A 15,429-nucleotide genomic window follows, 5' to 3' on the forward strand; every position below is an offset into this window, starting at 1 on the left:
ATATTGTACTTCAATCAAGTTGGGTGCAATCAGTATCGATAAGCCAAGGGGTTCATCTGCATAGCCCTGATAGCTTTGATTCCAACAAACTAAAACTAATTCATATATGTGTGCAACACATGCCATAACTTCAAGAACAATTATACCCACAAGACTCTACATGTGAGAAATCAAACCAACCCTAATGATCGTTATCATGTTCTTGCTGTAAAAGCCCTCCAACAACAAACTGGTGCCTGTCAGGGTGCTTCAACGCGATTAACATCTTAGATCAAGAAACAACATACCACCTATGCATTGTGGACGCCAAGTGAGAAAGTCACGCTTGTCACATATATTTGAAATCACATCACAAGGCATGCATGAGGTAATTCTTGGCATGTATTTGTCCACCTTAGTAGAAATTTAAGAACAAATATCACATGGTAATCTAGCCCCTACAATAATTGTGCACGTTAATGAATTCAACTTAGGAGTTATATAGGAATCGTCAATCATGCGTCCGACACTCCAATGCCTTATGAAGAAGCTATTCTAAAATCTAACCGTTATGTGGATGCGAAATAATCCATAGGATTGAAAAACCCCATGAACAATGGATATAAAAATTAGATTTCATAAAGTTCTAAATTTGATGGTATTAGCTTTCTTGGCCGATCATAAAATCTTATCAGGCAGTTTCTGTCTAAGATTTTTTTTATTAATATAGTTTCATATAATTGTATCCATGCATATAGTTAGATATGTGGAAATAATTTTAAAACACGGTATATAATTTTAAAATACATTTGATATATATATATATATACATTATTAATATAGTTCAATATATTTGTATCCTTATATATAGTTAGATATGTGGAAATAATTTTGAACACTGGGTACATAATTTTAAAATACATGAAATATATAACCATTCATATGAAATAGATAGAGGTTAAAAAATAAAATAAAAAGAAAAAGATGATCAACATTTGTGTCATCAACATTAGTTGACCGTAGTTTCGGCTGGGTGACTCTAGATGACCAATGTCATTATTCCCAAAATCATCATTCACTCACTTTATTATGTTCACTTCATGTCTTTCTCACTTTATTATGTTCACTTCATGTCCTTCTCAAGGAAAGAGACAGGGTGTTGGGCACCCATTATCTCTTTTTCCTTTTTTCTCAACCCCATTCCCATTACGTAGAAGTCCCTAAGAAAGGTCTATCATAGTTTTAAAACGACTATTACATGTCTATCCTATAAAGACCCTATCCTATAAAGACCAGAAGATAGTGCACCTTCATCTTGGTGACACACCTCAATCCTATAAAGACCAGAAGAATAACACTTACGGGAGTTGATCAGTTGAACCGAAGAAGGTGATTCTAGAAACAACCGACGTACATGTGGCGAGCGCGGTCTGTAAACTGGTTAGACACAGAACACCTCAACATTAGAGGCCGGACAAGAAAATAACAAAACCATCAAATCAGAACTAACTTATTTGCAGCACTATCTGCAAATCGCATTTATAATTCGTGGCCAGTTGTTGACTTCATATTAGTGAAATCAGCGCCAGGAGATGAACGTCTTGATCCCAGCTAAAATGAAACAACATGAGGAAAAAAAAAGCAAATGTACATTAACTAAAATCTCTAAAATTCAGAGACAGATGTACACAAAAGCTAGAATTGTAGGACAACAAAAATAACACCGCCGATAGCGCCGTCGTCACAAATCCCACCTCTTCTTCAACCTGAACAAGAGTGCCGTTGCATGAATATTGTCTTGTGGAACTTGAAGCATCAACTGAAGTTTGACCTTCATAGGAGCCCCCTTTGCTCCTTCATCCTCTTTGCCAACCTGAAGTTTAAATACACGCAAGAAGAAAACATAAAAACGGAATTAATGTTCATCTGTATCATGAGGCTGCACATAAAGACAGTAAAAACACAGAAATATATAACATAGATGAAATTAGTGCCAAAACAAAGCGGAATAAGACAAAAGATTTAGCCATATAAATGAATCCCCAAGAATCTGAAAGGAGAAAATGACAGAACTACATATTTCACATACTGTGCTCACATAAAACAAATCTGGAAAGATTGAGATATCAATTCAATCATGTTGGATGCTAGATGCTGGTAGATGGTAGGTGGATATGAATAATCTCAGCTCTTAATCTTTTTTTAAATCGAGGGTTGAAATAAAAACAAAGAGAAAAAGGTGATGCAGCACTTATGCCACGATGGATCAGATGGCTCTCAAGAGTGAGCTGGGTGACTCTGAATAGCTAGAGTCACCATTCTCTCTCTCGTTATATATATAACATGTGTGTGTGTATAAATAAATAAATAAAAATAATATATATATATATATATATATATATATATAGCACTTCCGTGTGTAAAAAATAAATTACAACATATATAAGTCTGCTAGGCACAGAACACCCTAGACCAACTACGCAGGCTTCACACGTGGATCATTCTTATACTGATTTGTGGGGGCTAATGGCCATCAGGTCCTCGTACAAATACGCAACTAATGCAAACTTAGACATTGATACTGGGTCTGGGTCTCAACATGGTCCACTCAGTTGCTCAATCTTTATGTACATCCTGGACATACTCCTGATTACAAAATTTTGTGGAAAAGAATTATAAGGATAGCACAAAATACATGAACCAGCCAGATGTGGACCATGTCAGGTCCAAAATGGATGAACATTCAAGCTCAGCCTGATTTCAATTGACTTGCACATGGTAACAAAGAAAATGTATCAAAATGTGCGTTGATATATGCTGGCATGAGTCTGCATATATGTATCTTATTGTCCATAACACCACCACGATTATACTTAATCTAGAAGATCAAAAGGATAATAAATATTTGTTTCTCAAGATAATTAACTGTCAGGAAAATAATAGATGAACTACATTTGAGAGAATTTGAAATCCACGGATTTCAGATTCTGAGTTTGATAGAGTTGTGGATTTCTCAGCAGATCCCAGGTCGGACCTGAGATTCACAGCTATCAAACACAACCTTAGGGAATTTACAGTGGTCAAAAAATTAGCAATTTCGACATGCACGTATTTTATTAGACTTTAACAATGTTCAATTCTACATATCAGCTACAGGCTACTAACACAATAATAAATGAGGGAGATTGGCAAGAACTTGGAAAAGAGGGAATGGGCTAACGTTTACTGTTGTTAACTGTTACAGCCATCAGAAAGGAGGAAGAAAGAATTCTGATTAACTGACCTAATCTCAAGAATAAAAGAGATTAGGGCTGACAGCACAAGTTTACAATGTAAGTCCAAACAAAACATGGAAATATTAAAGACGTGCTCTAACTTTCTAATATTATAAAAAGTCTCTTAACGACTACAGACTTTCAACATTAACACAAATATGCTTCACAAGCCTTGCATGTATGACATCAAAATAAGGATGTGTACGCAATAACCTCATGGTTTCTTATAACATATTCCAAGGGACTGCACTTGAAAAAGATCCTCACATATTTCAAGGTAAAGCTACAATTAAGAGGTAAGCATCCACAACCAACTACATTTTTGACAATAGCTTTTATTAATGTTTGCTTCTCCATAATAACTGTAGGCCATAAACATATAAAGCAAGTTGAAGGAGGGAATAGTGTTTAGCCCATGAAGAAAAGAGGCATCACAGACATTGAATGGAAGTGCTAACTATTCTCATTTCTAAGTTTTAACCGTAGTCACAAATATCCCCAACACATTGAAAATGCAACACCACTGGAAAAAACAAAAAAGGGGTAAATGAGAAAAAATGGAAAAATCATATGCTGAAAATATCGCCAAAAGGAACTTATCATGTTATATTACTGTTAGTCATTGTTACAATCATTCTCTCCACTAAACTTTTCAAAAAACTGAAATAGATGTATCTTGGATTTTTAGACATGTTTCTTACTCTCTCTTCCTCCTTTTTCTCCAAAAGATGCCTGATGCAGCGGAGGGTAAAGATTACTAAAGAAGTAAGAAAAAAAAGGGAGGGAGAAAGAAAAGAAGGAAAGGAAGGAAGAAGGGAAGAAAAAAAAGAAAAAGAAAAGAAAAGCTGAAAGTAAGGAAGGAAGAAATAAAGACAGAAAGGAAAGAAAAAAAGAGAAGAAAAACATTGGACAAATAAAGGATCGAGGAACGAAAGAAAGGAGGAAAATAAAGAAATAAAGGAAGACAGAATGAAAGGGAAAAGGAAAAGTTAATAAGAGAAGGAAAGGAAGAAGGAAAAACGAAAGGAAATTTCTTAGGACTTACTAAGACTTTCAAATCTTTTGAAGTTTCCTGAGTTATTGTAGCCTGTAGGGAAAAAACACTTTTTGAAATTCCCTAGGAAGACCCTCCTGAGAAGTTCTCAAGTACAATATTTATGATTTCAGTATTACTTTTGATGACTTAAGTTTCAGAAGCCAGTAAGAACCTGGTCCTATCATAGACCACACGGGGAAATGGCACTTGAAAAAAGAAAAAAAAACATGCTTCAGGAGAAAGATAGTTAAGAGGAATGACGTACCCATAGAGAAGCCCAACCAAGACGGACTTCTGAATCATAACCAGCCTTAACCTTGAAATCATTGCCAAAAGTATGCTTGTAAACAGCATTCCAATAACTCGAATTAAAGTTGTAGATATAACTGCCAAAGGAAACAAAGTTAGCATCATTCAACAACTTTCATCTTGTTATTGAAAATGTAATCAAGAACGTTAGGTTCAGGTCATAATTTACATGCTTGATCAACAACCATACAAGTAAATAATTTGATCGAATGCTTTCTTCAACATCATTGTATGACTGCAAGAAAAGCACTTGATGAAGTAGAATTCATTCCCCATTAAACCATCAAACCATGTGAAAAAAAAAAATCACAATTTCTCAAACGTAACTCCAATTCAATCTCATGAAAATGTGACCTGCTAACATTCTCCTGAACCATCTCAGGCCACAAAAAAAAAAAAAAATCAGGTAGATACAACATAAACAATGAATAACAGTTCATTTTCTCAAGTAATAAAATTATACACCTCAATTTGTCTGATGGACCAAAGCGACGCTTAAAGGCAAAGGACAGCACATTAGAAGGCAAAGACAAACTTGGAATGAATGTCACTTGTTCATCCTGCAATTTAATGTGAATATAACATAATTAAACTAAATAAAACTCAAACAGATTATCTATTAGTGGGCACATATAATGAACCAATTACCTTGTACGAGTATCTTAAGTTCAAGTCTTCGTCCTTAAATTGGGCAGTGCAAACCCCATTCAAGATATTGTTTTTTAATACCCCGCTAACAGATAATGCTCGCTTGACCTCATCTACTTCTTTTTCTTCTAATAGAATTTCTCCATGTGGAAATCTCAGGGAAGCTCTTGGCTAAAATAAAGATGAGGTGATGGCATATCATTTGCTATTCTTTTATCCAGTTCAAAATGCACCACACATACAAAGTAAATAAAAAATAACCTCCATGTAGTAAGCTACCTACCAAACCAGCAAAAGGAACAGGAGATCCCAGCTCTACTTTATAAGAAGGATCAGGCATAGTCGCAACCAACTTAATGTCTCCTTGTCTTGACTGAAATTTAAATGAAGTCCAACAATGAAAACTAAGAACATATAGGTGGCAAAAGAATGTGGAATAAGATGCTACGTGACAGAAACCGTCAGTGTTCCATGTGGAACAATAGGAAATATAAAACATACTTTGTGGCTGATACATGATAAGGGAGCCACGTGCAACAGACTGTCAGTTTTTGCTAGAGTAACCTTCACCTGCCTCCTTAAGTTTATTCAATAAAGAGGGTTGGAGGCATTTTTTGTGTTGGGAGGAATGTGTGCGTGTCATCACCATTTGTTAGACAACATGTCCATGGTAGATTTTTATGCAAATGCTCAAATCTTTTTTGTCAAGCTTTAACAAGAACTAAGCCATTCATTTCACACCTGCCCAGGAAACACACAGCATAAACAAGGACTAAATCTAATGCATGAAATCAACTGATAGAACAAAACAGTTATTCGATAACCAATAAAAAATATCCTTTTCTTTTACCTAATGACCTAACAAAATTCCATTTCAGATGATGATCAAGCCGTCTCAACCAATTTTAAATTGTTTTACACAAATCCAACCATACCTGTGGATGGGAATGTCCAAACCCACAAGATCCAAGGAAAAATCATGAAAATCCTATGTCATACGGGTGCAGCTGTGGTGTGTGTATCTACACTGTCGCATATTGGAGGAGGAGAGAGACATCAGAGAGAAAGAAAGAGAGATCCAAGTGAGGGCAACTTTTACCTTTTTCCATTTCAAAATTGTTTTTTCTTTGTTTTTTATTTAAAATAGGACAAAAAATGGACTAGATCAAACAATGTTGTTTGTTTATTTTTTAACTAAAAAAAGTTCAATGGAAGATGAACTCGATCAAAGTTTACTGAGTCCACATTCTGCACAAGCATGGCCTCATGCATACCCAAGCTCTATGTAACATGGATGCTCTAAAATAGGGGACACACCCAGATCAACATGACACAGGTTAGGGTGCAGTATCAGTGCATGGACGATGCAGTTAATGTGAGTCAGCTATACAGCCTATTATTGCCCAAAATAGGGGTGTACCCAGGTTATGTCAATCTGAGTAAGCCATACAGCCTATTATTGCCCGTGTCATGCGATACATACTGTATATGTTTGAGAAAACTATATGATATGCCTACCATACACAACGTGCATTATGGGGTCAATATCGTACGGTACGGGCAATACACCTCCCATATCTTACAATCCAGGAGAAAACAAAAAAAAAAGTGTCTCGAGCACCCTTTTTCGTGGTTCTTTTTAAAGCAACTCCTCTCTCCCTCTTTTTAAATATCTCTAAGAGCTGTGAGAAGGGCAGGTTTTGCTACTTTTGTAGAAAAATCGACCATTTGTACGAGAAATCATCGATATAATCTAAAACACTTTTAAATTGAAGTTTAACCTTTATGTATGCTTATTATGTTATTCTGAATATCTAATTTCTCATTTCTGAATGTGTTGATGATATATTATGACAAAAATATAAGCATTCACATTAGTGATAAATCTTCAATAGGAGTTGTCAATGCATGGGGACAGTTGCAATAGATCCCTTAAAGTTGAAAGTTTCTTACTACTTCCTATTACCCAGAGAATTCAAGAAAAGCACCATTTTCATATAAAATGTAGCAACTTGCTTTTCAATATTTGAGAAGAATTACCTAAACTAAGAAAAGGAGATTTATGAATAAATTGAATAAACAAGAGGGCGATCTTTCTGTTCAAGCAACACCAAACATTGAAATATTACATCTTAATGTGCATACTTGAGGTATTTTTCCATAAGTCTATGAAGAAAAGAGCACAACGAGAAAGTACATATGCACCAGTGCGCACCTTGTTCTGGTGATACTTGAATAAGAAATTACTACCCAAATCACTGCAAGAGATGACAGACTTGTTATCATTATGAATACACGACAGAGAGAAGAACTTTGTTGAACACCTTATACGAAAATATTTTGTCTCCCCGAGCTGTACCCTCTGAAATGCAAACCATTTTAAAAAAATGGGCGTATGTCATTCTATTGCAATCAGCAGTACCTACAACTCCTAACATACTTGGGAATCATGCAGTCGAGACATACACAGATGAGGAAACTAGGTAGGCACTAGCCAACGTAAAATATAATTTTCCACCAGCCTTCACAAGCGGGAGCATATTGAATTTCCTCGACCTTTGAAGGCATTCTCGCACATCATATTCGCAGGAATTTAATTCCTGTAAATTGGCCCATCAGCAGATACACCATAACAAAGGAGACTCTTGTGTGCAAAGAAGAAGGTAATAATAATAAAAGAGACACGGACGGGTATTTCTTGACCAGGAAGAGTTGGATTCAGCAAGGGACAGACACACGGGGGCCAACATCTCGATGGTGGCTCTAAACAATAAGCGCAATAGTGAAGGTTCAATGTATAGTAAACACGGGCCTCAGGTAGTTTCTGAGAACAGCAACATCGGTCTTACTACACCCACATTTTAAGTGAATGATCAGCTTTCATGCAGTGAGATCACATTACGCGTAAATTCTCCCTATTTCTTCCCTCCCTTCTTTCTTTGGGCGACAAGACCATGATAAGTCAAGGAAAAGGAAAACATCATTTAAACGAATGGATCCAAACAACGTTTTGGATTACATGATAAACGCAGTGATTTGATAGGGATCGTCTCAACTAAAATGAAACAGCTATCGACAGATGCAGTACCCAACTGATGACCATAAGTTTCATACCTTGACATCGTGCACTCCTTTGACCTGCAACCTGCTCCCAACATCAAACGACCCGGTGACAACGGCATTTTGGTCTTCATAATCGTAGAGCACAGAAAGATATTTGGTGATGAAACCAATCTGCGGATAGTTGATATCGCCATTCCTATTGCTCTGGAACTGTGCCTTGATCTTGGCCAGCCCATTGAAGACCCTACAAGAGACCTTGTTGAGGAAGGCGGAGCTTTCACTATCATACTCGGAAGAGATTCTAACGGCGGGCAATCGCCGAGCCGGAGGAGGAGGCGGAGGGTGGGGGAGAGGAGGTTCGTCGGTTGGGCATCCTGATATGGGGAGTGAGCTAGGGTTCTTGGGGGAGCGTTCCGGCGGCGATGGAGGGTCAGGGTTTTGGGCAGGGAGAGGGGAGGAATTGGTGCTCATAACAGCGGTGGTGGTAGAGGAACTCTCCCCCATTGCGCCCGAGAGAGAGAGAGGAAGAAGCGGCCTTGACGACCCCAGGAAGCGATGATTTTCTGGTGGAGACGATATTTCGAACTCGAAAAGCGTGTGATTTACTGTGGCAAATCTTGACTGTCGAGCGGGAGGATCAGTGTGGACTCGATGCGACCTGGCTTTGATTTTTTGGCCCAGCGATCCAAGGTTTACCCGACAAAAACCAATTTCTCATGCGTCTTCAACGGTGGAGAAGAACTTACGGGTCTCAGCCAAACTTTTCATAATATGTTACTGCAACGCCCTCAGGCGTTTTTCCAAATTTGCTTCAGCTATGACGGCGGAGGTAGGTCACCTATTCGAGGGGCATGAGCATCAACCCTCTGTATATTAATGGAGTTTTACATTGTAATTTGAAATTTTCCAAGATCTTTGTCAAAAGTATCACCATCCAACCTGCTTCAAAGTAAGAACGTCAACCGATCAAATTAGAATGAGATATCCACTTTACCGTATTCTTTTTTTTCCGATATTTATATCTTCGAATTCAAATTCAGATGAAGAAAGTCTATCCTATGTCTAAATCTGAAATCTGAATCTAATCAGAATCTGATTTTTAAATCAGAGCTCAAAACACATTATGAAGTCTTAAGGAAATTTTTCCCTCTTTTTCTTCTTTAGTTTTTTCTTTTAAGAACTTGAAGTCTCTAACCTCTTTATGCTCTCATGACTTTCATAATACCTTAAAGGGCTGTTTGGATGACAGCCGAAAACTGGGTTTTAAAGGCAAAACACCGTTTTGGCTCTAAAACCCCGTTTTGGACTGGTATAGATATTCTCAACAAAATTCATCAGTTTTTTTCAGGCCCTTTGTAAAACTGAGTTTTTGGAAACCAGTTATTAAAAACTACTTAGAATATAATTCTTTTCCAAAATATGGCTTACCAAACACCGTATTTGAAACGGTGTCATTCAAATGCTTCGTAAAATATTTCTTGCTAAAGGAAAATAAACTACCTCTTCTATTATTCAAGATACATATGCGATTAATATTAAGAAATTAAGATGCAGTTAGCATTTATATGTATTCAATTTTGCAGGTAGTGTAGCAAAGCGGATGCTAACCGGAAACAGTAATAGTTTAATTTGAATTGGACGATATGCATGCAAGCATCAATATTTTTTTCTTTTTTCCACTAAGTCCCTCTTTGCTAGGGGTAGAAAGAAATTTTTTATGAGGGGGACCGAATTGTAGTTTCAGTATAATTTTTTTTTTTAAATTTTTATATAGGATGATTTTTTATTTAATTTTCATATAAATTTTTAAGGAAAATGTTTTTGAGTGGGAGCCAAGGTCCCTGCTGAACCCTCCTCGGCTCTGCTCCTTTGCTTCATGTGGTTCTATGGAGAGGCAGAGGCGACCAATTCTGCCTCTACTATAGTTTCCTCTTTCTTTGTTTCAAAAACTTTTGGAAGGTAGCCGCTGAGTGGGGGTTCACGGTTTCTGGTGACTTCAAAGGCAAGAGATCGCCGGAGTCAGCGACCGAGTTGAATATTCATAGCTAAAGAGTTATGACAGTGTAAAATTTAAATTTTAAGAGGCACTAATATATAACTAAACAAAGATTATAATAAAATTAATATATAAATAAGACAATTTATGTGTACTACTGTAGAGGTGGGCATGGGGCCGTATCAGCCCGATAAGTTGGGCCTTGGCCGGCCAAGTTTTCTTTTAGTAAAAAAATTCCAGAAACATACATTATATACACATTTGTGAAGAAAAATATATAAAAATATAATTAAAATTTAAAAAATTATTAGGTCCAGTCCGAGCCCAAACCAGGCCAGGGGCCTGAAAGCCTGGCGAGTCCCTGGCCCGACACCCACCGTTGTGAAGAAAAATATATAAAAATGTAATTAAAATTTAAAAAATTATGCCCGACACCCACCCTTGTGTACTAGTGTGAGCAATGACACCCCTACTGCATTGGAGCAAAACAATTTAAAAAAAAAAAAGTTCGAAACAGGGATCATACCCCTAAGGGTGGGCATGGGGCAGGGTACCAAGGGTGGGCATGGGGCAGGGTACCAGGCACCCAGCCCAACTTGGGCCCAAGCCTGGACCCTAATTTGGGTGCCGGATCACCTCGAGTTGGCCTGATTTCACAATCTGAATATGAATTTTAAAGTCAATCTAAATTTTGAATCAAATTTTGCCGATTTTCAAAATGTAAGAGCATTGGATATAAAATATTTGTTTACAATTAAGCTCGATCTGAATCTCAACATGAATCCAGCCATATATTTATGTATATTAGAATATGAATTTGAATCCGATCTTTTTTTTCTAATCAGACATTAGCTTTTTTTCATATCTATTTTTTTTAAAGAAATTCGATTGGATTATCCAATTCAAATCAGATATATTGACATATCTATATTACCATACAAAAGATTATTTATGTACAACCAAACGAAAGATTATTTAAATACAATAGTTTAAGCTTGCGCTAAAACTGCGTATTAGACGTCATTATTTGTATGCATTATTACTTTTACCTTTGAAATGGTAAACAAAGAACACTATTGTAAAATAAGAGACTGCAGCGTAGCCTCATGGTGACTGGTGTGGGCAGTTGCTCATACTAGTCTCTTAAAAGTTCTTTATTTTTAAATAAGAATGATATATATATATATATAAAGTGTCCCACCAGATTTGAGTATTTTTAAACAAGTGCCCATCCAACGAATTTTCCTGGCTCCGCTACTACATCAAACATGTCAACTACTAAGTTTGAGGTGGAGATGTTTGACTAGAAGATTATAGAAACATTGTTGAGAATATGAATCTCATGGCAATGCCTGTAGATGAACAAGACTTGGTAATTTGCTTCTTTTTTTGTATTTAAAGAATATTATTGCAGCCGTGGCATTGAGCAGGTATGTTGCAAATGTTATCTATACCGGTGGTATTTCTCATCCGTACCGACCTATATCAACTCAAGACACCATTGCTTAAGCTGTACTGGTGACTTATTGACCGTAACGATGAAGTTGAATGGAGATTATGAACATGAAGTTTGTAACAATGAGAGCGGGAAACACAATGAAGGAATTGCATGGTCGACAAATTCTTAACAACACTTGCAACAATCTTCGCTTCATTCATATTGGTCTTTGATGTTTGATGGTATGCTTTAACAATCTAATAAGTTGGACTCTTAGAAATAGATTCTGCTCCCTTTTCATGCAAGCCCACCAATAGCTTTCTTCATGCCTGCATGGATCTTTTACTTGGATGCATAGTGCTTCTTCTAAGATCACTCTTTTAAGCTCCTTATTGTTAGAAACACAATTTTTTTCAATCATCACTATATTTTCTTCATTCACTTTAAATTCATGTTTTTCTCCTTCCTTAGTTCCTTTGTATTGCCCAAACAATTTTTTGCAACTTTTCATCTTGAGCTTGTAATTCCTTGTTTCAATCATACAGAATGGGCGTATAATCCATTACTAGCTCAGCCCTTGCGGAAGATGCACTTCCATTTTCTCGATCTAAGTATATTCTCAGCAATTTAATCTCTCTACCACGCTGGTCATGTTGCGGAGCTGGTTATATGCACCGGAATTTTTTGATGATCAAAATGTTTTCGGTTAACAAAACAAAAATAGTTTTTTTGTAAGGACAGAAAAAACCCAAAAACATTTTTTTAAAATAATTTCCACAGTACCCGTTGCTTCATCTTGATCAACACGAAAGCTGCCTGCACTGCAACCCTCATTAGGAACCACAAGACGAACACGCGCTCGGCGGTATGAAACAAGAACTGCCCACGATGAATTCCGATCAAAAGAACAAATCCAGCCTTCGCCAGAGGGGAAGAAGAGAATACTTCAGATCAGCTCATCCGATGAGATCAATATCACATTGAAGCAAAACAGTTTCCTCGCCCGAATTCCCAATAAACGCTGAGGGTGGTAGGTTTCCCAGTGTACAAACTCTCTCAGGGTCATTGCCTCGAAACGAATTTTCGTGTTGAACCCCACGATATTCAGCAATCCGTTGCTTCTTCATCCTCTCCCCCCTCTCCGTGCCCTCGGGTCGCCACCGCCGTGCCGGGGAGATGGGTCGGCCGCCTACTGATCCCCCTGCTCTCGGCCGACCTTCTGCTTCCCCCGCCCAATTACTGCAGAGATAAGTCATAACAACTTCTTGTCAATCTTCTTTTACCAGTTTTACCTGGTAAATGCGTTTCAGAGTTCACGCTGAAAATGAATGGAGATAAACGAAAACGCCTACCACGGTGCATTTAATGTGGGTATCCACACAAACATCTCATATGCAGTTGCTATCATCTCCACGAGACGCTTGCGTAGCAGGCGGCCATGGTGGAGCTCCAAATGGGGACAATTTTAGGAATCGAAGCCTTATCCATTATCCTGTATGGACCAATGGGATGCAAGTACTCCCAGGAGCGTGGCCTTCCACGCCAGCTGCTTGTTTCAGAAGATAAGGGAAACTTTTAACAGTATTCAATTGCTCGTCAGGTCCTCGCCACACTGCAGTGTCCGGAAAGATGGGAGCCATAGCTCGCGCGTTACCTTCATCAACAGCGACGTCGGCATTAGTCGCATCAACCAAGAGGAATAGACCAGCGGCTGCAGGGCTCGGCAGAATCCAGTGCGCTCGTAGCCTTCCCTCTTCCACCTCCCTCGCTCGCGATGGCAAATATGAACCAAGTAGAAGGCATGTAAATCCGATCTTTATCTTAATTATCTGATTTCTCGCTCCGTCCATTTTCGACGGCAATCTGCATATATGTGTCGTGATTGCCTTCCTGCATCAGTTCACAGCTCAAAACCAAGAAATGGCTCATTTGTCCTCCTCTGCCACGCCCATTGTGTAAAACTGCTCTGCAAATTCATTATTCAGAAGATCTGCTTATAGGAGCTCTACCCATCCTAGCAGGCATAGCTTGTGAAAATTTTGAACCCAGTTTGAACTTCAACCAATAGTTAGATGAGTACAATTTGTGAGTGGCAGGAGTTTTTCCTATAGAAAACGGAAACAAAATGAAGAAAAGAATGATATGTGTGCCTCTTGCCCTTATTTTAGCCAGCAAATGTCAACTCAGTGTGATAGCTATTGCCAGTATTCGTCACCTTCAAGTTCTTACATAGAGGGTGTGTAATGTCATTGATCATAGTTCATGGTCTTCTGGATGATAAGCGTCGTAATTTGAATATAGTGGAATGTGACTTGCAGAAATTCTGTAACGGTTGTTTTCCAGTTGGTCCAAATTTTTCCTGCTTTTTTATTTCATCGGGACGTTTTCCGACGAAGCTGACTGTGATCTGCCTGTGACGGTGATGCAGGGTCTTGACGTGGGGAGCAATCGGGACCTTGCTAAGCCTGTCAGTGACCGAGAACGCTAGTGCAGCAAAGAGGAGGCCGCCTGCTCAGGAAGAGACACCAAAGAACGACCCCAATGTGAGCGGCGTGCAAGCCAAAGTTCTTGCTAGCAAGAAGAGGAAAGAAGCCATGAAGGAAGCCATGGCCAAGCTTAGAGAGAGAGGGAAGCCCGTCAATCAACTTTCTTCGGCTCCCCAGCCGACTCCAGAACCACCTTCTTCAACTCCCGAACCGACTCTCGAATCACCTTCTTCGACTCCCGATCTGCCTTCCCCACAATGATCTGGCCTCAAGGATAATTCGAACAGACCAACCTTGGAGCTACCGCCTGTAATTTCATCATTTCTGCATATCTGAGAACACTAATGCTACTGGCTCCTGAAATAAAAGCATTGAGTTCTCCATGATTGACGTGGAAGGACAGTTTATCGATTCGAAAAGTTTCAAAAGGCACAAAAGCGTTCTATCATATCTGTGGAGGATACTTTCCAATCCAAAGAGTGAAGATGTCAATGGATGGGCTTCAGATCAGATGTACTATCTCCCAAATTTTGTTAATCATGGGTAGCTCTATATATGCTTCAATTTTAATGGCTCCCCAAGTACTACTTTTGTTCACTTTTGATGCCCTAACAAAGAAGATAATCAAATATCAAACTTCCATAGTGCATACAGGTGCTTGCATACTTCTAGATTGGGCGGCACACGAGTGAACTCAAGTTGGGCCAGCTCGAGCTTGACTCGACTCAAAAAACTTGAGTTCGATAGAACGAGCTTGAGCTCAAGCTCGACTTGGCAATACAGCGTCGAGCTCGAACTCAACTCGTTTAACTCATTTCATTAAGTATGTTTCATTTCTTTTAACTGGTTAATTCATTTAACTCGATTAACTCATTTAGTTGCTACTCATTTAATTATTTTCTCATTATATTTCAACATTCATTATTTAATTGAGACGAGTCGGATTCTTAAAACTCAAGCTTGACCCACTTAACAATTCGGGCATACATTTAAACTCAAGCTCGACTTGTTTATAAATGAATCAAGTCCAAGTCGAATTCGAGCTGACTTGACTCATTGTGCAAGCCTACCTCGAGACAATTTCTCAAGTTGCAAATGTTCCAAATATGACAAGTTTGGAAGGAAATCAAGATCAAATTGGATTCCAAAAACTGATGCGCATACGGCCAATACATCAATTTTAAATGTGCTGGTTCTAG

The 15,429-nt window shown here is 38.2% G+C and overlaps 2 protein-coding genes and 1 long non-coding RNA gene across 5 annotated transcripts; 1 reads left to right on the forward strand and 2 right to left on the reverse strand.

Annotated features, from left to right (window-relative positions):
• Window positions 1-1,478: 1,478 nt before the first annotated feature.
• On the reverse strand, window positions 1,479-9,083 carry LOC116248546 (outer envelope pore protein 37, chloroplastic). 3 transcript variants are annotated; one of them, XM_031621395.2, is made up of 8 exons: window positions 8,362-9,080; window positions 7,572-7,609; window positions 7,463-7,505; window positions 5,531-5,620; window positions 5,248-5,418; window positions 5,065-5,159; window positions 4,556-4,676; window positions 1,479-1,852 (listed from the first exon to the last, which is right to left on the reverse strand). In XM_031621395.2, exons 1-8 carry the CDS (start codon window positions 8,812-8,814, stop codon window positions 1,721-1,723), a joined length of 1,143 nt encoding a protein of 380 aa, XP_031477255.1. In that variant the 5' UTR covers window positions 8,815-9,080; the 3' UTR covers window positions 1,479-1,720. The 3 variants fall into 3 exon arrangements, with proteins under 3 accessions (XP_031477255.1, XP_031477254.1, XP_031477256.1); XM_031621394.2 differs by having other exon boundaries at window positions 7,463-7,609; window positions 8,362-9,083; XM_031621396.2 differs by lacking the exons at window positions 7,463-7,505; window positions 7,572-7,609 and having other exon boundaries at window positions 8,362-9,072.
• A 3,587-nt stretch (window positions 9,084-12,670) lies between these two features.
• On the reverse strand, window positions 12,671-13,180 carry LOC126409736 (uncharacterized). The gene is made up of 2 exons (XR_007572365.1): window positions 13,097-13,180; window positions 12,671-12,983 (listed from the first exon to the last, which is right to left on the reverse strand). It is a non-coding gene; the product is annotated as an uncharacterized LOC126409736 (long non-coding RNA).
• Window positions 13,181-13,231: 51 nt separating this feature from the next.
• LOC116247055 (uncharacterized) lies at window positions 13,232-14,827 on the forward strand. The gene is made up of 2 exons (XM_031619004.2): window positions 13,232-13,543; window positions 14,173-14,827. The coding sequence occupies exons 1-2, from the start codon at window positions 13,374-13,376 to the stop codon at window positions 14,489-14,491; spliced, it is 489 nt and encodes a 162-aa protein (XP_031474864.1). The 5' UTR covers window positions 13,232-13,373; the 3' UTR covers window positions 14,492-14,827.
• Window positions 14,828-15,429: the final 602 nt, after the last annotated feature.

Source organism: Nymphaea colorata, chromosome 2 (assembly GCF_008831285.2).
Source record: "Nymphaea colorata isolate Beijing-Zhang1983 chromosome 2, ASM883128v2, whole genome shotgun sequence".
In the NCBI taxonomy this organism is placed as follows: Eukaryota; Viridiplantae; Streptophyta; class Magnoliopsida; order Nymphaeales; family Nymphaeaceae; genus Nymphaea; species Nymphaea colorata.